Source organism: Tyto alba, unplaced genomic scaffold, assembly GCF_018691265.1.
Source record: "Tyto alba isolate M040663 unplaced genomic scaffold, T.alba_DEE_v4.0 Super-Scaffold_45, whole genome shotgun sequence".
Classification (NCBI taxonomy): Eukaryota; Metazoa; Chordata; class Aves; order Strigiformes; family Tytonidae; genus Tyto; species Tyto alba.
Genome location: NW_024881321.1, coordinates 28172406 through 28193998, shown reverse-complemented (window position 1 = coordinate 28193998; position 21593 = coordinate 28172406). Strand labels below are relative to the sequence as shown.

Here is a 21593-nt window from a genome sequence, read left to right as displayed (position 1 = left end):
TTGTGTTATATTTATAAACAAAGCTTGGAATCATATTGTTTGCACTTAACAAGTAGTCTCTTTAATCACCTGGAAAGCTTGCATATTTGTTTAAAGTGAACTGAATTTATGTTTTATTTCTGTCATCGTGTAAAAAATGTGGAGTTTACTAGGAAGATCTATTCTAAATCAGTTTCTGGAGGAGGGGCGATGGGACACTTGGCTTAATGGGGTCATACTCAGTTTGTTTAGTTAACTTTCAAGTTTGACGACTCCAGTTTTTCTTAAAGCCCCATACAGATTTGCTAAAACGTGTACAGTCATGTTTTGAAAAAAGTATTTATGTAAGCAACTAGAGTATTTATTTTGGCATTTATTGGGAGAATTTAATTTAGGTTAATATGGTTTAGGGTTTCTTAAAACATGGAGAGATTAATTCACCTCTGGGAATATTTTATGACAGCCTAGTAATTATAAACCTCACATGTACTACATTGTGGTGGAGTAAGTTAAAATAGTCTTCCACAACATTCTTGAAAGGTAAAAAAGAGAAATCAATGAATTATCTTCTAAAGGTAGAATGACTAGGAAAATGAAAATTTTGACTGTCTGTGAATACTTAACATTTTCAAGGGTCTCAATCTGTAAATCTATTTTCCTAATCTCAGCTAATATTAACGTGGTCATTCTTTGCATACTTCCCTTACCTTTGGCCAAAACATCATGTAGTATCCTCGACCGCCTGTGCTGTAATGTTGAGTAGCATGGAGTTAGTAACATTAATTTAAAGTATACAAATACGGCATTTATTTAGATGGTAATTTAGATTAAACAACTTTTTTTTTGTATACTATATATGCTATTTTCCAGAGAAAACAAGAGGAAGGATTGAGAGTGGTAAAAAATATGCTGATAATATTACTTCAACAAAACCTAGCCTAAATCTGAAACCCAGGTTTACTAGAGTAACACAGAACAAAATGTTTTTTTTTGAAAAGAAAATATTTATGACACTGCATTACTCTTCTTTTTGTCTTAATTACAACATCCTTCAATTAGAGTGCATTGGATATAGTATTAAAATACATTTTTCACATTATATAATGTATTTTTAAAAGTACAGTGGTTGAGCGATACCAATGTTTTATTTTTACAGATCACTGACTAGAGTGCCTGTAGATAAGAAAATGCGAAATGAAATAGAAGAAAATCAGAAGGTTTGTTTTTATTTCTTCAAGTGCACATTTGAGTTACTATCACATTACTGCTTTTGGAGATTTTTATTAGTGCAGCAGTTTTCACATGTTTTCTATCAGAGAAAAGAGCTAATTGTTCTAAACATCTTCTACTAAACAAATAACACTGAAATACTCAAATCAAAGTTTTCACTTCCTGCTGTTCTTGGTACTTTTTTTCCTTTCCCTCTTTTGATTTTACAGAATTAGGCAAGGACAAACAATTTTTACAAAGCGTTGTGTTCAGTCATAAATTGTGTGCTGTGAAAACAAAACAGGTATCAGATGATTTTTCTAGAGCTTTGGAGTTGAATCTAGGCCTGCTGCTTATATCGTGGTGAGCACATGCTAGCTTTGAGCTTTCCACGCTCTCAGAATCACGCATGCAGCTGTTCTGCAAGGTATTTTAACTCTGTCTGTGGTGGATAGTGGTTTTGTTTTCATCCTTGTTGCACTGCATCTTTTGTGCCTTGTATCACATGATGAGTCATTGTTCGTGTGATTTTGACTGATTTTAGATGTATCCTGAGATGCCACTTTGCATGTGTAACATCTGTTGTATTTTCTGTCTCAGTTCAAAGTTTGGATTTTTTTTCTTTCAAGTTCAGTGTTAAAATTACATGTTAGCTACTGCACTTTTAGGACAGGTCACATGAAATGACATCCATAGCACTATCCTTAATCTTGATCTTCGGAATTTACATTTTCACATGGTGTTAACACTGATCGACCACTGTAGTGAAAGGGATTTATTTCTTACTCATAGCACTCCTGTACTTTTGCAACATTTCCATGTATCACATTGCTTTGTATCTATTAAGGCTTTTTTTTCTTGCCTTGCCAAGACTAATATGTCCAGGGGAGTGCCTTTCCAGTTTCTTTCACCTTCCAAAGCAGTGAAAGTGAGCAATGTCCCTGTTGCACTGATGCAGCCTTCTCATAAAGAGTGTATCATTTCCATTGTAGCAAAAATTCCACATGTATGTGTTAGAGCTCTCCACCATGCGAAAGTAATGTAAGACTTTCCTGTCTTGAGTATTTCCTGCTCAAATGTTATGCCTTTGTGAACAGTTATGCAAGCAATTGTATAGGGATTTATTTTTTGTCCATAGGCAATTGCATGTGTGACTGGTGTATTGAGAATACATTTCACATATCCCAGCAGTTTACCTTCTTGAGTCTTTCAGCTTTCTTGTGTGCAGGGTGCATGTTTGATTCTTGCGTTTTCGGTAGAGATCTTAGAGCAGGCTCAGCATTGTGCAGGCCTCTTGTTTCTTATGCTAGTGAGAAGTCCCATCGTTTTTGCGCAAGGGAGCAAATCAGTATCTGCACCCTACTTCACTGCTTTCTGTATGCAGCCAAGATACACATTTTCCTATATTTCTTTGTTGTTAGGATTATAGTCAGGATAAAGCAAAACAAAGCCCTGATGATCATAGTATCTCTAGAGTATGAGTGTTGTATCAGGACTTCCCTTGTTTCTTGATGGAGTCTTTACAATGCCTTTCTCAAATTGCAACTCAGTTAACACAAAAATCAAAACCAACTGATTAATCAAAAACTATTCCTCTACTTCAAAGAGCAAAAAAAGTAAAGGTGTATCAGGAATTAAAATGTCTAATATTACTAAATATAAGGATTAGGAAAAGTAACTAAGATTTAGTTTGAAATTAAGATATCTGCATTTAGGCACATCTATATGGTATATAAACTCCTATTATGACAATGAAGATGTAGTCAATGGACATTAAAAACTATTTAGCTTACTCACTGGTGGTTCTGTGGGTCATGATTGAGTCGCCTAAACCCGAATTTCTGATGTCTTTTGAGGTACCATAGGCTATCCAAGATAGCCACACAGATCTGGCAGGTGTCTGCTGGGATATCCATTCCCTTTTGCCTGACACATACTTTCCAGTCCAAGATGCCTTATAATGAAATATATTACATTGGATATCTATGTGGTTGGTCATCTGGATCCACTCCGATGATTTTAGGACTGTATTAAATACATTAAGAGCTATTAACTATTAGGCACCTATCACACTAAGTTTAAATTTCGTACTATATCCTGCCTGTAGTCTAAAGGCTACAGGCCTTTATACAGCTTAAAGCTGAAGTCTGTTGAATAAAAGTAGGGAAACTTCCTGAACACTGCTGCTAGAGCACAATAAATTGGCATGTGTGTTCTTGAACTGCAGTACATCCATCTAGCAGCAGGAGAGATATGATCTCATGCTGCGTGTAACTGGATGATTCCCTCTCAAGATAATGAAAGTTGAATAGGAAATGCAACGGGAGGAAATAAAGGTATTAAAAGTTGGAAGGCATGTGATGAGTTAGGTGTAATGAATTGATACCTAACTTAGACAAAGAACTGCTTTAGATAAAAGAAAATATAAAATCTCATTAAACACATTTTGTAATTTCCAGTACAATAATTTGCTGCCAGTTTAGCAGGAAAATACTGTATGAGTATTATCAGCGTTAAATTCTAGTCTTGGATGCCTAAATACTATTGCCATCAAAGTTGCTATGACAAGTGGATGCTCTTCTGTACAATCAAATGCCCAGCATCGAAACTGTGTAACGAGTCTCAGCTCTGATTCAGCTTAGTTCTTTTCCTACTGCTGTACTGAAGGATTTGAAAAACTTCTACACTCTTATTTCAGTACCCAGTGGCTGATAATTACTTAGTTGTTCCTGCATTCATTTTAGTTAGTGTTAGGATTTTTATGACCTACATCAGCCAATTGCAGTTTTTCTTGGTATCTCTGTTTATGTACCTGGGCTTATAGGAATGACCAGTAAGCTTTCAGTAGTGTTAAGAGGTATCTTATCCTAAATGCTCATTTTAGTGCTTCAGGGAGAGGGCCTGTTCTAGCTGATCTCACAAGATCTGTGCAAGAAACCTGAAGGATGCTGGTAAGACTTCTTGACACTGTAATCCTCTTTATATTTATTGTTCACTCCTTGAGTCCAGTGGCATTAAGGGAGATTTTTCCATGGTCACAGTACTTTGTGACACAACTCTGGTACTAAAACTGTAATCCAAATTGGATTTCCTAACTACAGAAAAATTTCAGTTATACCTAGGAGTTTGGGTGCTTTTCTGCCTTGTGCAGAGAAGTCTCATCACTGTGTGCCTGGCGCTTTAATTTTGTCCCATTTGCCTGTTTTGGTTCTGTCTCAGGATCAAACTCTGTGTAGGTAAAATGATCAGAAATTTCATCTGCTGCATTTGGGATTGTTGGCCATCTATGAATTTTGGCTGCTTAAAAGGGATGTGTAGAGTGAGACCTTGGGAGGGCATGTAATTCTGTGTGAAACTGAGTAGGAAAAATGTATATGTCAGACACTGGCCGCTACTTCTAGGTTTTGTTTAAATGGTTGTATGAGGTTTGACAAAGATAAGTATGAAATCTTGCACTTGAGCTGGAGTAATCCAAAGCAGTAGCTAGTTGTAAAGAAGATAGTTCTTGTTCTTCTGTACCAAGTTTTGGGACATCTAAAAAAAATAAAAATCTGTAATTTATATGAGTATGATTGGGAATAAAGTGAGCTTTATATATTAGGAAAGTAAATTATCCCTTTCTTTTTTTCTTTGTATTACCACAGGAAACATACTGCCATGCATTATGCTCCTGATTTTTGAAAGCCCACTGACATCCATTTTTTAGGTGCCTACTAAAATGTTCATGAAAGATAATAGCTAACTAAATTTAAAAAAAAAAAGTCTTTTTGACAATTTCTTAGCATTGGTGGGATGCAGTCTCTCCCAAATCCACAATATTCTTCACATTATATGTGAGTTTGAGTATATTAGATACTTTATAACAAGCATAATAATTATATTACTTTTTTGTAAATCTACATACAAAAAAGCAATGAAAGCATTAAAAGTTCAGGTTACACCATTAGACTAAATCAAATTTACAAATTTCAAAAGCTCTTTTTCAAGGTCAAGGACAGGTTTTGGACTTTCATAAAAATTCTTTCTGTGTAAGGCTCAGGCTTATTACAGCTGCATTTTTCCTTCATAGTGAGTCCTGCCTTTCATATGCTGGTATTAGGTGCCATTACATATTTCCATTTTGCTTTGGGTTGTGAAAATGTTTATATATACTAAGGAATATTGTACCTTTTCATTGAATGATGAGTGATAGAAACTACGCTAGGACACATGGAGACTAAGGAGGTGATTAGTGACAGCCATATGGCTTCACTAAGGGCAAATCATGCCTGACAAATTTGGTGGCCTTCTACAACAGACCTACAGTACTGGTGCATAAATGAAGAGCAGCTAATGTCATCTACATGGACTTGTGCAAAGCATTTGACACTGTCCTGCACAACATCCTTGTCTCTCAATTGGAGAGACATGGATTTGACAGATGGACCACTCGGTGGATAAGGAATTGGCTGGAAGGTTGCACTCAAAGGGTTGCAGCCAGTGGGTTTATGTCTGAGTGGAGATCAGTGGTGACTGACGTTCCTCAGGGGTCAGTGTTGGGACCAGTGCTGTTTAACATCTTTGTTGGTGACACGGACAGGGGGACTGGGTGCACCCTCAGCAAGTTCACCAGTGACACCAAGCTGCGTGGTGCGGTCGATGGGCTGGAGGGAAGGGATGCATCCAGAGGGACCTTGACAGGCTCGAGAGATGGGCCTGTGCAAACCTCATGGAGTTCAACAAGGCCAAGTGCAAGGTCCTGCACAGGGGTTGGGGCAATCCCAAGCACAGATACAGGCTGGACAATAAGTGGATTGAGAGCAGCCCTGCAGAGAAGGACTTGGGGGTGTTAGTAGATGGAAAACAGACTACGAGCCAGCAGTGTGCGCTCGCAGCCCAGAAGGCCAACTGTATCCTGGCCTGCACCAAGAGAAGTGTGGCCAGCAGGCTGAGGGAGGGGATTCTGCCTCTCTACTCCACTCTCCCATAAGACCCGACCTGGAGTGCTGTGTCCAGCTCTAGGGGCCCCACAAATAATAAGGACATGGACCTTGCTCGAGAGGGTCCAGAGGAGGCCATGAAGATGATCAGGGGGGCTGTAGCACCTTTGCTATAAGGACAGGCTGAGAGAGTTGGGGCTGTTCAGCCTAAAGAAGAGAAAGCTCTGGGGAGACCTTATAGCGGCCTTTCAGTATGTAAAGGGGGCTACAGGGAAGGTGGGGAGGGACTCTTTATCAGGGAGTATAGGGATAGGACGAGGGGTAACAGTTTTAAACTGAAAGAGGGGAGATTTAGAATAGATATAAGGAAGAAATTATTTCTGTGAGGGTGGTGAGACCCTGGCACAGGTTCCCAGAGCAGCTGCGGCTGCCCCCTCCCTGGAAGGGTTCCAGGCCAGGTTGGACGGGGCTGGGAGCACCCTGGGCTGGGGGAAGGTGCCCCTGCCCCTGGCAGGGGCATTGAAACTAGATGATCTTCAAGATCCCTTCCAACCCAAACCTTTCTGTGGTTCTATGATTATGCAAATATGTTGGATTACAAGGAGCTTCAGGTAAACTGTCTGGTTTATATGGGGTTGCACTTGTAATGTCACAACTTAGTTAACTTTGAGTTTGCTTACATTTGACTGTGTGAAAGTAACCAGACTACTTTCAAGAAATAATATCACTTTCAATGTTTTCCAGTTTTTTCCCCTCATTTCTTCCATGGCAAGCTTATAAGTAGAATAATATATGCAGCTTGAGTTGCTTGCTCTAAGTATGCTTTTGTTGGAAGTGCATTTTTTGTTCAGCAAGTGGGAGCTAAATGTGGAAAAAAATATATCATTCTCATCTGGCTTATTTTTACTGCATATTTTTTGTGCTTTACATTCTTCTGTTGGGAATTGAGACATGTCTGGAAATCTGACTGTTCCTTATGGGGTGAGTTGGAATAAACTACTTCTCTTGCTCTTGTTACTTATCTTGCTACAGCCACCATAAATTGAACAGTGTGGTGCCTCACAGCTCTCTGAAATAAAATAAGGCATACTTTGCTCCCTAATTACTTCCTTCATCTTGTATTCACTTATTGGGGATTTTTTTTTTAATTCTTTGCAAAGCAAGGATATGATGTACAATCCCTTTCTGCTCTGTGTTTTTTCCAAGGTCCCTTCGTTAGATGAGATTCTGTGTTTCAAGTCTGTATTTCCTAATCCCTGTAACAATTGCAACTACACATTTTTTGGAATTATGAAAGATGTTAAGCTATTGAGAAAGCTACTTTCAAGTGGAGGTCTATAGGACATGCATAGGGCTTCCTTTTGTTGAATGGATATGTAAGAGTAATTTTTCAGAAATGTACAAAACATATTTCTGTATGTGTGTGTATTTTAACTTTCTGTTGTCGGACACTGGGAATGTGTCCCTGTCTCTACCTCGTACAGGTAGGTTGTTTGGGGAGAATTATCAGCTATTTTCATTTGTATTTGTACATTGAAATTGTGTTTAAATATCACTCATTGAAGTATGTTGTCAGTATGTTTACTGACAACACTCAGCTAAAAGGAGAAATTTTGTGGAAGAGAATTGATGTCTCTGATTTACAGAATTACTTAAAGTTTAATTATTTATTTATTTGTATATATATTTATATATGTGGTAGTGTTGACATATACCTAAGTAAGTTAGCACCACTACTTTTTACTTTTTAGCATTTTCATGAAATACTTGGAATCCAACCTGGAGAAGCACGTTTATTTCTAAATGGCATTCATATTGACCTGGATTTTCATGATCCTTTCAGGTAAGATGGTACATTTTGTTTGACAGTTACAGAATTATGAATAATACTGAAGAAGTTGTGCTTGTGGTGATAAATAATCTCATCTGTTGCTTTTTGGGGGCCAGGAAGTGCTCCAGTAGAGGGAATGCTGGTTTACAGTGCTTTTGCTTTGAACATGAACATTGAATAAGTAGTTGAAAACACCATTTTCTCTTGGAATGTGTTTCCTCATTTGCTTAAAATTTTATGATTCACCGTGTAAAATTAATTTGGAAATGGAAGGAATCCAACAAGTATATATAAAAAAGTGGGAAAAGCACAAGTAAGTTAAGTGCTTTTACATCCGTAATTCTTAAAAATTTCAAAAGAAATTGCAGGCATTAAGATACACAGCACCTTGGATTATTTTTGGCATGCTTTTGAGTCTGTGTCTGGCCACCTTGTATAATAAGTTCTGTTAATGCTGAACTAGTTCTTTTTGGTATAAGAAATCTTTTTCCAATTTGTGTAATTATAGTATAACTGTTTTGGGCGTGACTCACCTCTTTTATGCAAGCACTCATAAACTGTAAACATTTTCCCTTTCATTCTTCTGTCTGTTGTCAGCATCAGGACAGACATGACTACTTCAAAATAGTCGTTGGTGGCCTGCAAACTGTCAGTAAATCTACTGATGCTAAGGCTGAGGGTTTTTTCATGTTCCTATGATTTGTCAGTGTCTACGAGGTTTTTGTTTTGTATTTTTTAAATCAAAATGTCTTTTGCTCTATGTAGATTCTTAAATGTTCTCGGTTTTAGCATTTATACTTGCAACTTTTACTTAATTTTTTTCTCACCGAGAGTTTTGATATGGGATTCACTTGCATCTTTTTTGGTAATGATGCAAATATTAATAGCACTCTTTAATGATAATGCTAGGTTTCATTTCAAAATATGTTAGAAGAAACCTTTCAGAATAGATAAAACTCAACATGAAACAAGGTAGAAATAAAAGCATTTGTAAAATCTTGCCTGCTATGTTCTCCTGGTGAGTACTTCAGGTTTGTTTCCATTATCATATTGAATTTTCAGATTGCCACAAATGTTTCAGAGTCCTGTTGGGTCTTCTGGGAAACAGTCTTCTTCTAGAAGTGTAGATATGTGTTTCCTCCATGCTGTTTTCAGGATTCTGCCATGATGCAGATTCACAGCTCATCTGTGTCTCTGTCACTTGCTGCCTGCTTCTCTACACACTTGTAAAGCCTCCTCATAGGGTAACCCCAGCCTGGGTTTCTGCCTCAGTCAGGACAATGCAGCAAGCAACCTTCCAGTTTGCTGTTCTGCCACATCTTACTAAGGATGGATGAGATTCCTTCAAATAAAGTAAATGTGAATGAACAAAGGAGTTGTATAATCTGTTTTAATTTTGTTTTGAAATAAGTTGGAGACATGTAGTGTTATTAATTGATTTTTTTTGTAAACATTTGACTGCAGAAGGTAAAAATTATTTTTAATACCAGAAATAATCCTCACATTAATAGTCTTTGAACTATTTTTTCTTTTTATGTCATGACAAGAGTACTATGTAGTCATTATGCATTTTGTCTTCCTGAAAAAGTATCTTAGAGACTCTTAAACTGGAAGGAAAAGTGATGCATGGCCTTCATGAACTTGGAATCAAAGAGGAGGTCCTGAATAAATTTATGAGATTGCATATACATCCTACAGATGGCGGTTATGTGCTAGATATTCGTCACTCTTCGATAATAGTAAGTAATTAAACATACATTTATTTATTACATATTTGATAATATTATGTATGAGACTGTCTTTTTTGTAGTGTAATTGAAATACTATGCATAAAACCATACATGGGTAAGCAGTTTAAAATATTTTGGAGGGTGATCCCTTCAATATATTTTAGGAGTAATTTTCTCTAGCCTATACCTTATTAAAATTTTAAGATGTAAGATGTTTAAAAGTAAAGAGGAGTATAACTCGAGTAGTTACACACTCATAGCTATAGAATTTGACTTCACAGCAATTAATCTAGCTACAGAATATCTTTGCATTGTGCAAGACTGCCAAATGTACTTTACAAGTATGATATGTGGATTGTGGACGACTTAAATATCTTGCTTCTAATGACTCTGCTTTTTTCCCATCTTCAAAATTTATCCAGTCTTCATTACAAAGGTTATATATACCCCAGTGGAAAAGGCACTAAAATGTTAATTTTCTTCACCTGAAAGAGCCATTCACTCTTTTGCTTTCCAAGTATAGACAGACTTGCACAAAAAACAGTAGAAGAACAAATTGGCCATACAGTAATTAGTTATTTTGATATTTCTAAAGTGCTGCTGCAGGTTATAGATAAATACTGTATTTGTCTTACAAGATGGTTATGCTGTCTTACACGCATATCTGTGTGATATGTTATGACTTTTGTATTATGAAAGTAGTTTCCACACTTGAAAAAATGGTTTTATTCACATCCTGATACAGAGTACAAATGGCCTTTTTTCCTTTTCCATCCATTATTAGTTTTATTATGTACTGCAAATAAAAACCTTGAACAGTTTGGTTGAAAAGGAAAAAATTTTAATTTGCTAAGCTATTTTCTGTTACTATTTCAAAAAGAAGATAAAGCATTTTACTCCTTCCAGGCTTTCCATGTGTTTTGAAATATCTTTATTTGTATGTACATGTTTCACTCAATGTTTAATGTGTGGTTTTTAAATGTCTGCCTTTTTTGTTTTAGTGGGTTAATAATATAGAACAAGATCACAGCTACAGTACATGGCCTGCAAGCTATCAGGAACTGCTAAAACCCACATTCCCTGGGGTTATACAGCAGATTAGACGCAATTTATATAATTTGGTAAGTTTGGAGAATTTAATTTTTTTGCATATGTATTGATATATGGACAGACAATTTATTGAGAAATACACATGCTGTGTTCATTGTTAAGATAGGTTATAATTTCACATTTTCTATGTGGGACTGCTAATAGTGAAAAATCTTTTTGTCTAGTGAGCTGTATGTGATTATTAGTCTGATTTCCAGAAGTGAACTTGGGCTTAGTTTTATCAGGAGCTTTTCTGTTCAGTTCCATGCTATGTATAGATAATTCACTCCTATCAATGAGTTTTTTTCATAGTACAATGCTGAGAGAAGGTAGTGATAACTGTCCTTGTTTTAGAGATGGTGAACTGAGGTACAAAAATATTTAAGTTATAAAGCATACTAATTATGAATGTCCTGTAGCCTAATTTTTCCTCTGTACATAGCGTTCTGTATCACTTATCAAGCCAAGGAAACAACTACTGCTTACTTAAATTGAAATTTAAATTATAAAAGGTAATTGTATGATTTGTAGAATGCTTTGGGTTGGAAGGAACCTTTAAAGGTCATCTAGTCCAAGCCTCCTGCGATGAGCAGGGACACCTTCCACTAGAACAAGTTCCTCAGAGCCCTGTCCAGCCTGACCTTGAAGACTTTCAGAGAGGGGGCAGCCACAGCTTCTCTGGGCAACGTGTTCCTCTGAGACACCTGTGGTGTCTCGGCACCCTCATTTCTTCATATCCAATCTAAATCTCCTCTCATGTAGTTTAAAACTGTTACCTCTTGTTCTGTCACTACTACTGGTAAAAAGATTCCCATCTTTCGTATAAGCCTCCTTTAAGTACTGAAAGGATGCAATGATGTCTCCCCAGAGCCTTCTCTTCTCCAGACTAAGCAACCCCAACTCTCTCAGCCTGTCCTCATAGGAGAGGTGCTCCAGCTATCTGATCTTTTTTGTGGCCCTCCTCTGGACCTCCTCAAGCAGGTCCATGTTTTTCCATACTGAGGACTCTAGAGCTGGATGTAGTGCTCTGGAGGGGGTCTCGCGAGAGCAGAGCAGAGGGACACAATCACCTCCCTTGACCTGCTGGTCAGGCTTCTTTTTATGCAGTCCAAGATACGGTTGGCTTTCTCAGCTGCGAGTGCACATTGTTGGCTCACATCCAGTTTTTCATCCAGCAGTATTCCCAAGTCCTTCTCAGCAAGGCTGCTCTCAATCTCTTCATCTCCCAGCTTGTATTGATATCAGGGGTCACCCTGACCCGTGTGCAGGACCTTGCACTTTGCCTTGTTGAGGTTCACATGGGCCCACTTCTCGAGCTTGTCCAGGTCCCTCAGGATGGCATCCCGTCCCTCAGACATGTCAACTGCACCACTCAGCTTGGTGTCATCTGCAAATTTGCTGAGGGTGCACTCAATCACACCATCTATGTCACTGATGAAGATTTTAAACAGTACTGATGCCAATATAGATCCCTAAGGGACATGACTTGTCACTGATCTCCACCGAGACATTGAATCATTGATCACAACTTCCTAGGTGTGAGCATCCAGCCAATTCTTTATCTGTTGAATAGTCCATCCATCAAATCCATATCAAAGGCCAAGAAATCACTATCAAAAGGTCAAAGGCTTTCCACAAGTCCAATAGATGACATCTGTAGCTCTTTTCTTGTCCACTGATGGCAGTCACTATGAGTGACATTACGTTCAATATAAAAAAAGACAACCAAAATACATTCAATATGTAATAAAAAAAAGTATATTTATAATGATGCATAAGATGTGTGCAATAGGAATTAGATTGCATTATGTATTCAAAGTAAAATACTGGCATAGATGAATATAACAGCTATATTATAGAAATCTGCAACATATTTCACTGTAAGGGGGAGGGAGTGTCCAAAATTTTTAAAATTATTCTGCTGTATTTCAGCTACTCTAGCAAAATTACGATAAATTCTAAGGGGAGTTGCAATGCAAAGCTGAATAAATAATGTACCAATGTCATCATTAAATCTGCATAAGGATAATCTACTTGTGCAGACAGAATTCAGTTTTAGATTGTGCATATCTGAAAGATCTGATTTTACACTTGAAGCTACAATAAGTGAAAGAGCGAATACGAAGATATGTGAGACAGGAAGGAAGAATTCTTTTCCAATGCTTTGGGTTTTAGTTAGCTTTGAGTCAGGATATTCTGTTAGTTTTGTTTTCACAACAGAAGAGAGTTAGTTGAAAGAAGGAATAGAAAAATCAGCATCAGCAAGTTAATAAAAACAAAGTATTGGCACAGAGTTTTTTCAAAGGAAAGTAGTGATATTACTTGGTTTGAAGTTCAATAAACTTCAGTATTTGGTCCAAATTCATTAAATCTGAAGTTATTTTCATCTATACTCAATGTTTTCTTCCAATTAATTCTCTAGGAAATGGAAAACAGTTGAGGTGCACAGCTCCTTTGGAAATTTATGTTCTGTTCTTAGATTTTATGTCTGAAAAAAAATAAAAACAGACATCAAAAATAAATATTGGCTGTACAATATATTTTCTCTTCTTAGGTACTTTTTGTTGATCCTGTCCAAGAAGATACAGGTGATTATATGAAACTGGCAGAATTATTCTATCATCATAATGTACCACTTAGGTAAGGAAAGCTGAAAGTCTTGAGGAAAAGTCTTAAAAGGAGGTTTCTTACCTTTTGTCTTCTTCATCTTCTGTTCTGCTAGGCAAAGATGTGAATTCAAATACAGTCCAATGCAACAACATTCTAGTAAGACACAGTAGTTACCCACTTGTGTTAAGGTTACTCAGGTACTATGTATCCCTAAGCAAATAGGTTGCAATGGATAACATACCTGAGTGTGTGGAAAATGAGCTGCAAAAGTCTGATGATAAATTAGCTTGTCTGGTAGTCCCACTGGATGCTCATAGGAAGTTGCATTCTAAGCAAAATATTCTCTAAGTAAAACATGATTTGATGGCATTTTTAAATTTTGTTCTTTCAATTGAGGTTGCTTTACCTGATTTTGTTTTTAATAAATACTTAAAGACCGTAGTGAGATTATCCTCACCAAGTTTTGAATATCTAAAAATTAGCTATCTGAGTCTGAACTAGTTGTCATTTGAGAAAAGGAGAAACTTCTGAGGAAGAGTCTGGTTGATCTGAGATGCCTACTTTAAGAAAAAATTAATTGCTCTCATAAGTGCCTATTTATTTCTGCAGCTTATAAAATAAGAGAAGGGTGTCCAAAGTAGATCCAAGATCCAGCAAGGTAAATTCCATGTTAAATATTTTAAATCTTCCTGTGAAATGGAATTTTGTTTCCTCAACAAAGTACAGGTTTTTCATTTTTCCTTTAAAATTTCACTAATTCTGTTCATTGTTTCACTTTTTATTGTTCAATAGCAAAACAGTAGTGGAGGATGGATATTAGTTATCTGTGCTTTTTGTCACTTGTCACTACCTGGGAGACAATACTGCTTCAGTCCATGAGGATGAAATAGCCTAGAACCCAATTTGCCTTTTCTGATACATAACAGCATAATAGCAGCCAAACTCAATCAAACTAAAGGTCCATTTAGGTCAGTCTGTCCGCAGCAAGCCACAGGGAGCTGGGTATGATAAAAAGAACAAAGCAACAAGGTACTTTTCATGAATATTTCCCTGGCCTTCATGCATTTGGAGATCAAAGAATTCCAGACCTGGAACCCTCTTCTATGTTGGTATTCGAATGTGTGTGAAACTGGTGAAAATGTATGATCTCTTTTTGTTTGTTTATAGAATTGGATTTGTTTTCATTTTAAGTACAAAAGAAGAAATTGATGGAAATGAAGATGCTGGAATAGCCCTTTGGAGAACTTTTAATTACATTGCAGAGGAATCTGACAGCTCTCAAGCCTTTACCTCGATATTTAATGTTAGTTCTTTCACAAGAAAAACCTTCTTTAAATTTATTTATTACTTTATTATATAATTAGGATTTTGCTGCCTTGTGACAACGTGATACATTTGCATTTTCTTTACATGGAAGTAAACTATTAAAAATGTGTATAGGATTAATATGCTATAGAATGATTTGCAGAAATACTTTCCTCCAGAAACCAACTTGCTCTTGTCATTTTACCTATCTACAGGCTTTCTTCAAGAATGTAAAAAGGTAGATGCATGCCTTACAGCTTTTAGTATTTTCTTGTGAAAAATGATTCTGTACTATTTGTGTTAACGTGGTGTACCTGTCATTGTGTTCTGTATCTCTTTGAGTGCAGGCATTTTAATATTACTTTGGCAGTCCTATAAACTTTGAAAAACCCTTGGCTGTTCTCTAGGGTAGAACCTGAAACAGAGTAAGATAAGTTCTTTTTTGTTCATGCTTGAGTTCATGGGTGTAGGAAACAGAAATATTCCAGGCTTGCAGCTTAATGAATGAGAAAGGTTTTTCTGTGTGAGAGAATGCAGGTTCATGTAAAGACAGGAATTTCAGAGATGAGAGATGAAGGGAGGGAAATAAAGTGAGCAGTCTGTGAAGACTGCAAACAAAATTATATCAGAGAATAAGGTATTAATACGTAACATTTTTTTCTTACTTCTGTTTTCTATTATTCTGTTCGGTGTCTAGAAACTGATGTCATGGACAAACTCAGAGAACTTAAGATGAAAGGAACTGAAGTAACTAGGAATACCGTGGAAGAGAAATAAAAATCCACAAGCGTTAGGAGCTGACACACATGCATGACTGTTATTCATGACTAGATGATAAAATACCAATTTACAGTGTGCTTTTTAAAATACTGTGTTCCTCTATTTACTTTGTTTTATAATATAAAAAGGAGGGGGGATGATAAATATAATTAGAGGATAACAAAAATAAAATCAATAAAATACAGGTTTGAGATACTCGGAGCTTTAGAGGGAAATGTATTGTTTCTCATTTGAAAAGAAATGTATTTAATAATTTACACTTCACATTTCTTTTGTATGTTTGATGAAAGTAATAAAATCTTATACTATGAAATAAAATAGCATTGGTAAAGAAAAACTGTCACTCTAGGAAAAAGTATCACTGACTAATTCAGGCTTGGATTCATCTCATAGATTCAAGTAAATACTCATGGTTAGGTAGTTTATAGTGAGAATTTAGATTCCTTCTCTAATCAGTGGAGAGAAGTAACCTTTCACATTCAGCTCACATAAGTGTATTTCCTTTGCCACTTCAGATTTAGACTAGAGGTATAATAATAAATTAACCAGAACAGTGCTCTGATGAAAAATTGTGCGTATGTGTGATGGTGATTTACTAAATTACAAGAATTACTAAAGCAATATAAAAGTATACCAGTATAAAATTTACTAGAGCACTATAAAAATACATTTACTTTATTGTTTATTTACTTTTATAAATTTTATTAAATTATTATTGACCATTTATTAAATTTTTAAAATTAATTTCTGTTGTAATTTTTACAGATGTACCATGAAGTGAAAGATGGAAATGTTCTAACAGTAAATCATGTGAAAGATCTTCTTATAAGTGAATACCCACATGCTGATGTTCAGAGTATACTGGGTGTTCATTCTGAATATGATGAAGGGAGGAAGGTATGTTGAGAACGAAGTGGTAAGAAATATTTCAGTACACGTTTTTTTTTGCATTTGCTAAGCTGAAAGATTGCTAAATATTAAAGTGAGCAAATACAGTATCTTTGAGTAAATTTTTTTTTCAGCCATCATTCAGTCATTAGTGGAAATGTTCAAAGGGTTTCTGCACTACTGCTCTCACTATTAAAATTTACCATAGCCTGTGCATTCAGGAGCACAAGATTTTTTCCTAGTGTGCATGTCAGGAGGTCTCTCTCACACTGCAGAAATTGTTGAATTTCTGTTGAAGTTACTGAAGCCTGTCTTCTAGACAAATAGTTTCCTTTAATTGTGCTTCCTGGTTATAATTTTCTTTGGGAAACAAAGACATGAATTTTGATTTAAAGGCTATAGAGAAGACATCTTTTTATCTATCATTGATTATGTAGACAATTTTCTGCTAAAATACATATAAAACCAGTTTTCCTTTATGTGTCTTCAGCCATGCCGTCTATACAGTATTGTGTTTCCGACACATGGCATGTCTCATATTTATTTCCTTTTAAAATTTGTGTATAACATATATTATGGTCCTTTAAAAAGGTGCCTCACGGCAGCCAGAAAAAAAGCTGCTATTCACCTTTACGCTGCTTGTTCCTCACTGAGTTGCGTGGAGGCTTCGTATAGAAGGGCAGTTTGAATCTGCCCTGTAAACAGCTGGATATGCTTAGGGGAGGAGAGCTTCCCATAGAGAATATTAAAGGAAGAAAAATACAGACAGCCAGGAGGAGGAATCCCCCTGTACAAGCAGGGGCAATGAAACTCTGATGAAGATCAGGGAGGTGACGGCGGCACGACGGAAAGATGGACGCACAGATACTGCCATAGAGTTTGTAGCCATCCAGAAAGTGACACTGAAAGAAAACATGAAAGGATGCAGAATAGGAAGAGTGGGTTACAATTCCTTTTTACTTCTGTTTGCCTCACTGACTTTTCTCTGTTTGAGGAAAAATTAACTTGTTCTACTTTCTTATCAAATAAGGCTTGGCTTCTGAACATAAAAGCCTTTTGAGTTTTTTTTCGGGTGCTGTCTTTGGGGAAAAGGTCTAGGTAGATCCGCCTGAAAGTATGCCAGTCTTAAGGTCCTTCTCCAATGTTATTTACTTAATACTTTTTTTGCTAAGAACGTTAAGCAAAATAAAATAGTATTTCTCAGCAAGATGATAAAGCAGAAGTTTGAGACCATATATAGATCTACAATTTCTTTTGTCATTCTATTTGAAAAAGGAGTCCCATGTGTCCTGTTTGGTTTCCAAACATTTCCTGTTTTGTCCCTGCTACTCATGAGGAGGTATGACAGTGAATGGTGCTTGGAGATTAGAGTTCATTGTCTCTTGATATTAGTTTCATTTTTTGCTACAGTCAGCCACAGTCTATTTAATCTTGTGATATTTCTGCTATGATCAGGCAGGAGCAACCTTTTATAAAAAGACTGGCCTGGGTCCATTGCCTCAAGCTCTGTTTAATGGTGTGCCCTTTAACAGAGAAGAGATGGATGCTGCAGAGCTAGAGACAGTTATTCTTCAGAGGATTATTGATGCCACCGGGTTCTTCCAGAGGGCAGTGTTCATGGTATGTGTAACATTTCTGAATGAATAAAAGATGAAATATTTGGCAGTGAATTGAGTTGCGTTTTAAATATTTTTTTTTTTATAATGAGGTGGCTTGAAATTAATAATATCACAACTGAAATTACATTGTTACATTAATTTGTGGTCATGGTTTTGAAATAATATATTTAGATTATACAAGATTGAAATACCAACTAAGCACATAGTAATTATATGGAATTTCTCAACAAGAACCTGGGAATGTACTGCAGTTGATCACTGAAAAATGTGTATCTGATATTTTGAAATACTATCTGTGAGATATATATACATTTTTGACTTTACATTGTCCGTAACTTGGTGTATAGAGAAGCTTTTTGAGCTCAGTTGAAAGATTGCACAAATACTTGTTCTTTGTTTGTCTTGAAACTATAAAAGTACAGATTTAATTTTTTCCTCTTACTACAGGGTTTGTTAAATGATCATATAAATGCAATGGATTTTCTTATGGATCAGCACAATGTAGTTTCCCGTATAAACCCAACTATTCTTGGAGCAGAAAGAAGATACATACATTTCAGATCCACATCTGGTAACTACTTTTCTCAGATTGGCTATTACAATTTTCCTTTTTAAAAGTCTAACATGTTATGTTTTACTTTTTGCAGTTCCATTTGATGTGGAGGACTTCTCTACTTTCTCCTTTTTGGACTCACAAGATAAAAGTGCTGTAATTTCAGACAACATGAAGTATTTAACAAAAAAGGGTACATTCATTTTCTATATGGAGTTTTTGTGTATATATAAAATATATATATAGGTATTACAAACTGTTGAAATTAGCCAGTAAAATATCCCAAGTAAGTATCCCAAGGATCCCATGTAAATAAATAAATTTTCCAATATCCCAGTATCTTTTTTCAGGAGCTAGATCATATCCTAATCTTATAAACACAAATTATAATTAACAGGATAGTTATTTTAGATTTTGTAGTTTTGAAATGGGATGGATGTTGTGGCTAGCTTTTTTGGTTTACAGACATGAAGTTAAAAAGTTTTGCAAGACTTTTGCAGCTTCAAAACCAGACTCGGTTTTCCTACTAATACGGTTTTACGTGAGGATATTAAAGAGAATATAGTCAGTTTTCAAGTGACTCTTAGTTGCAGCATTATGAAGTGAAGAATGTATAGTCTTAATGATATCTGTATCAAAATTAGGCATTTCTACAATTTAAGGATTAATTGATTTTATTTCTTATTTATTAGCATTCAGTATCTCTTTAATTTTCCTCCAGTTAGATTGTATAATTTTGCAATCTCAAGCTTTGTCTTTCTGTAGGAAACAAAAAATACATATATACTGATGGATTATCACTCATTCATAAATTTTTATCTTGCTAAAATTCACACTTTTTTGTACACTTAAAATATTTTTTGATGTAAAATATTCTCACTGCATATGCAAGTACTTTCCCTTGGAGTTAGAAACTGCAGTTACAACAGTGGGGGTGTAATACTGCATGGTATTTTGCAATAGCCTGTACCTTGTTAACTTGTAGGAGCAGACAGTTAACAACTGTTCATTTACATCAGTCCATCAAGGGACAGAATAATCCTGTTAACAAAGTGATATTCTTTCAGTATTTTTTATGCGGTATTAACATAGTTTTTACTTATTCTGTTATTGGAAAGAAATGTCATATTACTTACATTTCTTTAGAATAAAATTATTTAACTGTATTTGATTCTCTGTCTACAATCACAGGGACATCCCACCTAGTTGTCAAACAATGACTGGCTTTCAGTCAGTAGGATCATCTCTAAGATTCAGTTCTCTTGTGTAAAACCCATAACCTTTAAGCTGAATCTGCATTTGAAATATTTGTCCCCAGTGTGTTTCTCTGGACCACAACCAATGCTTAATAACAACCCCATCCTAGAATCTCACCAGAACCTTGTAAAATTTCTGTCCACATGTATTACCTTTTAGGGTGTATATGATAGACCCAAGTGGACTGATATTCTTCTACAGATAATTTTGCATATTTTTTTCATGTACCATTGCCCTTATATGAAGAATAAGAATAGGACACTATAGACCAGGAAAAAGGGCAATCTTCTGTGTGTACACCTATGTAGTAGTTTACTTTCTTTGTACTGTATTTGGTATATTCCTGTTTGTGTCCAGAAATGGTAAGTTTTGTCCTGCCTCTGGTTGAAGGACTGTGCCTTTGCTGCTGGGGAAAGTGAATGGCCTAACTCATGCATTCTTGTAACTACTTAATTCTTTTAATTTCTGACTATATGACCAGCCTCCATTGAATGTTCACAAGAAACCTCTGGTAAAGCAGGTCTTGTTAATTGGAGCTAGCTGATTATTTAGGGCCATTTTGTTTCAGTGGTACAACAATAGATTGGCTATTTTAGTGACTCTCTCATATTAACATGATAAATAACCTCCTAAGAACTTTAGTTCCAATCAGAGGGCAAAAGATTCCGATGTGGCAAAGTTTAGTCTTACAGTTGAAGTCAGTAGTCAAACACACACACACATAAACTTAAAAATCTCAAACAGAATTAAATCACTGTTCATTAGTTGTGAGAAGATTCTCCAGAATATAAAGCAGGATTATCTTTAATTTTCAGATGAAGATGCATTATATGCTGTTACTATCTGGATTATTGCCGATTTCGATAAACCAGCTGGGAGACGACTGCTTTCTAATGCCTTGAAACACCTGGTGAGTTTCCAGCAGCTTATTAAAATAATGATTATGAATATATTCTTAACAACACTGTGCACATTCTAAAATTATATTCTTAAGTAAAGGTGTAACAATATGGGGGGTTTTGTGGGTCAGGTGCAGACTTACGAGACTGTGTTTCAGTTTTACTTCACTCTTGTGCAGCACTGGCATCTTACAGACCTGTAAATCATCATTTGGTCCATGGACTCCTGATACAGGAGACAAACTATGATGCTGTGCGTTAGAAGGGTGAATTTCTTCCCAGTTACAGACCTTCTCCCGTGAGGTAACCTAGCATGTTACCTGGGCCAGGGAAACTGGGATAATGCCTGTTGATGTTGAACCGTTATGCAGTGTTCTCCTGTGTTATCATATGGCATAGCTGTGGCCATGAAGTGACCATTTTTCCACATACTGCTTGTATGCTCCTGAGACAGATAAAATTTTGTTGTGTGTGTTTTAATATGCTAGGAGGATGATCCACATTTATGAGTTCACTTATTTGTAAGTTCTTCATAATTAATAGGATTTAAAGTAAAGTAAATGTCACATGAATATAAAAGACAAAACCCCCTCATTTCTGGGGAGGTTAGAAGAGTAATTAGACTGAAATTGGGAAAACATCTAGATTTACTAATCAGGAATGAAACAAGAATCACCCTAAGGGAATTAAAAAATAGGTATGTTGCAGGGAATGTGCGATTCCAAATATATCTTCAAAAGAGGCTTAAAAAATGGATAGAGAAATATACATTGTTACAGAAAAAACATTTCATTTATCTGACTTTATTAGATCTGTGACCCCAGCTTGACAGATGTATTCCCTCTGTAGCTTCATTTTTTTCCCCCCTTCAGTGGGGAAAACATGCCATAGCTCCCAGCTAGAAAATGAGAACTGTCTGGGCAAG

At 36.1% G+C, this 21593-nt stretch overlaps 1 protein-coding gene across 1 annotated transcript in view; it reads left to right on the top strand.

Moving 5' to 3' along the window:
• The window catches only part of UGGT2 (UDP-glucose glycoprotein glucosyltransferase 2), a 90294-nt gene that overhangs the window by 27303 nt on the left and 41398 nt on the right, over positions 1-21593 (top strand). The window contains exons 10-20 of the mRNA XM_042806099.1: positions 1136-1196; positions 7859-7950; positions 9527-9677; positions 10670-10789; positions 13312-13397; positions 14535-14670; positions 16218-16349; positions 17796-17960; positions 18407-18530; positions 18607-18705; positions 20585-20679. Of these exons, the coding sequence (XP_042662033.1) occupies positions 1136-1196; positions 7859-7950; positions 9527-9677; positions 10670-10789; positions 13312-13397; positions 14535-14670; positions 16218-16349; positions 17796-17960; positions 18407-18530; positions 18607-18705; positions 20585-20679 (1261 nt within the window). The remainder of the gene's footprint in view (positions 1-1135; positions 1197-7858; positions 7951-9526; positions 9678-10669; positions 10790-13311; positions 13398-14534; positions 14671-16217; positions 16350-17795; positions 17961-18406; positions 18531-18606; positions 18706-20584; positions 20680-21593) is intronic.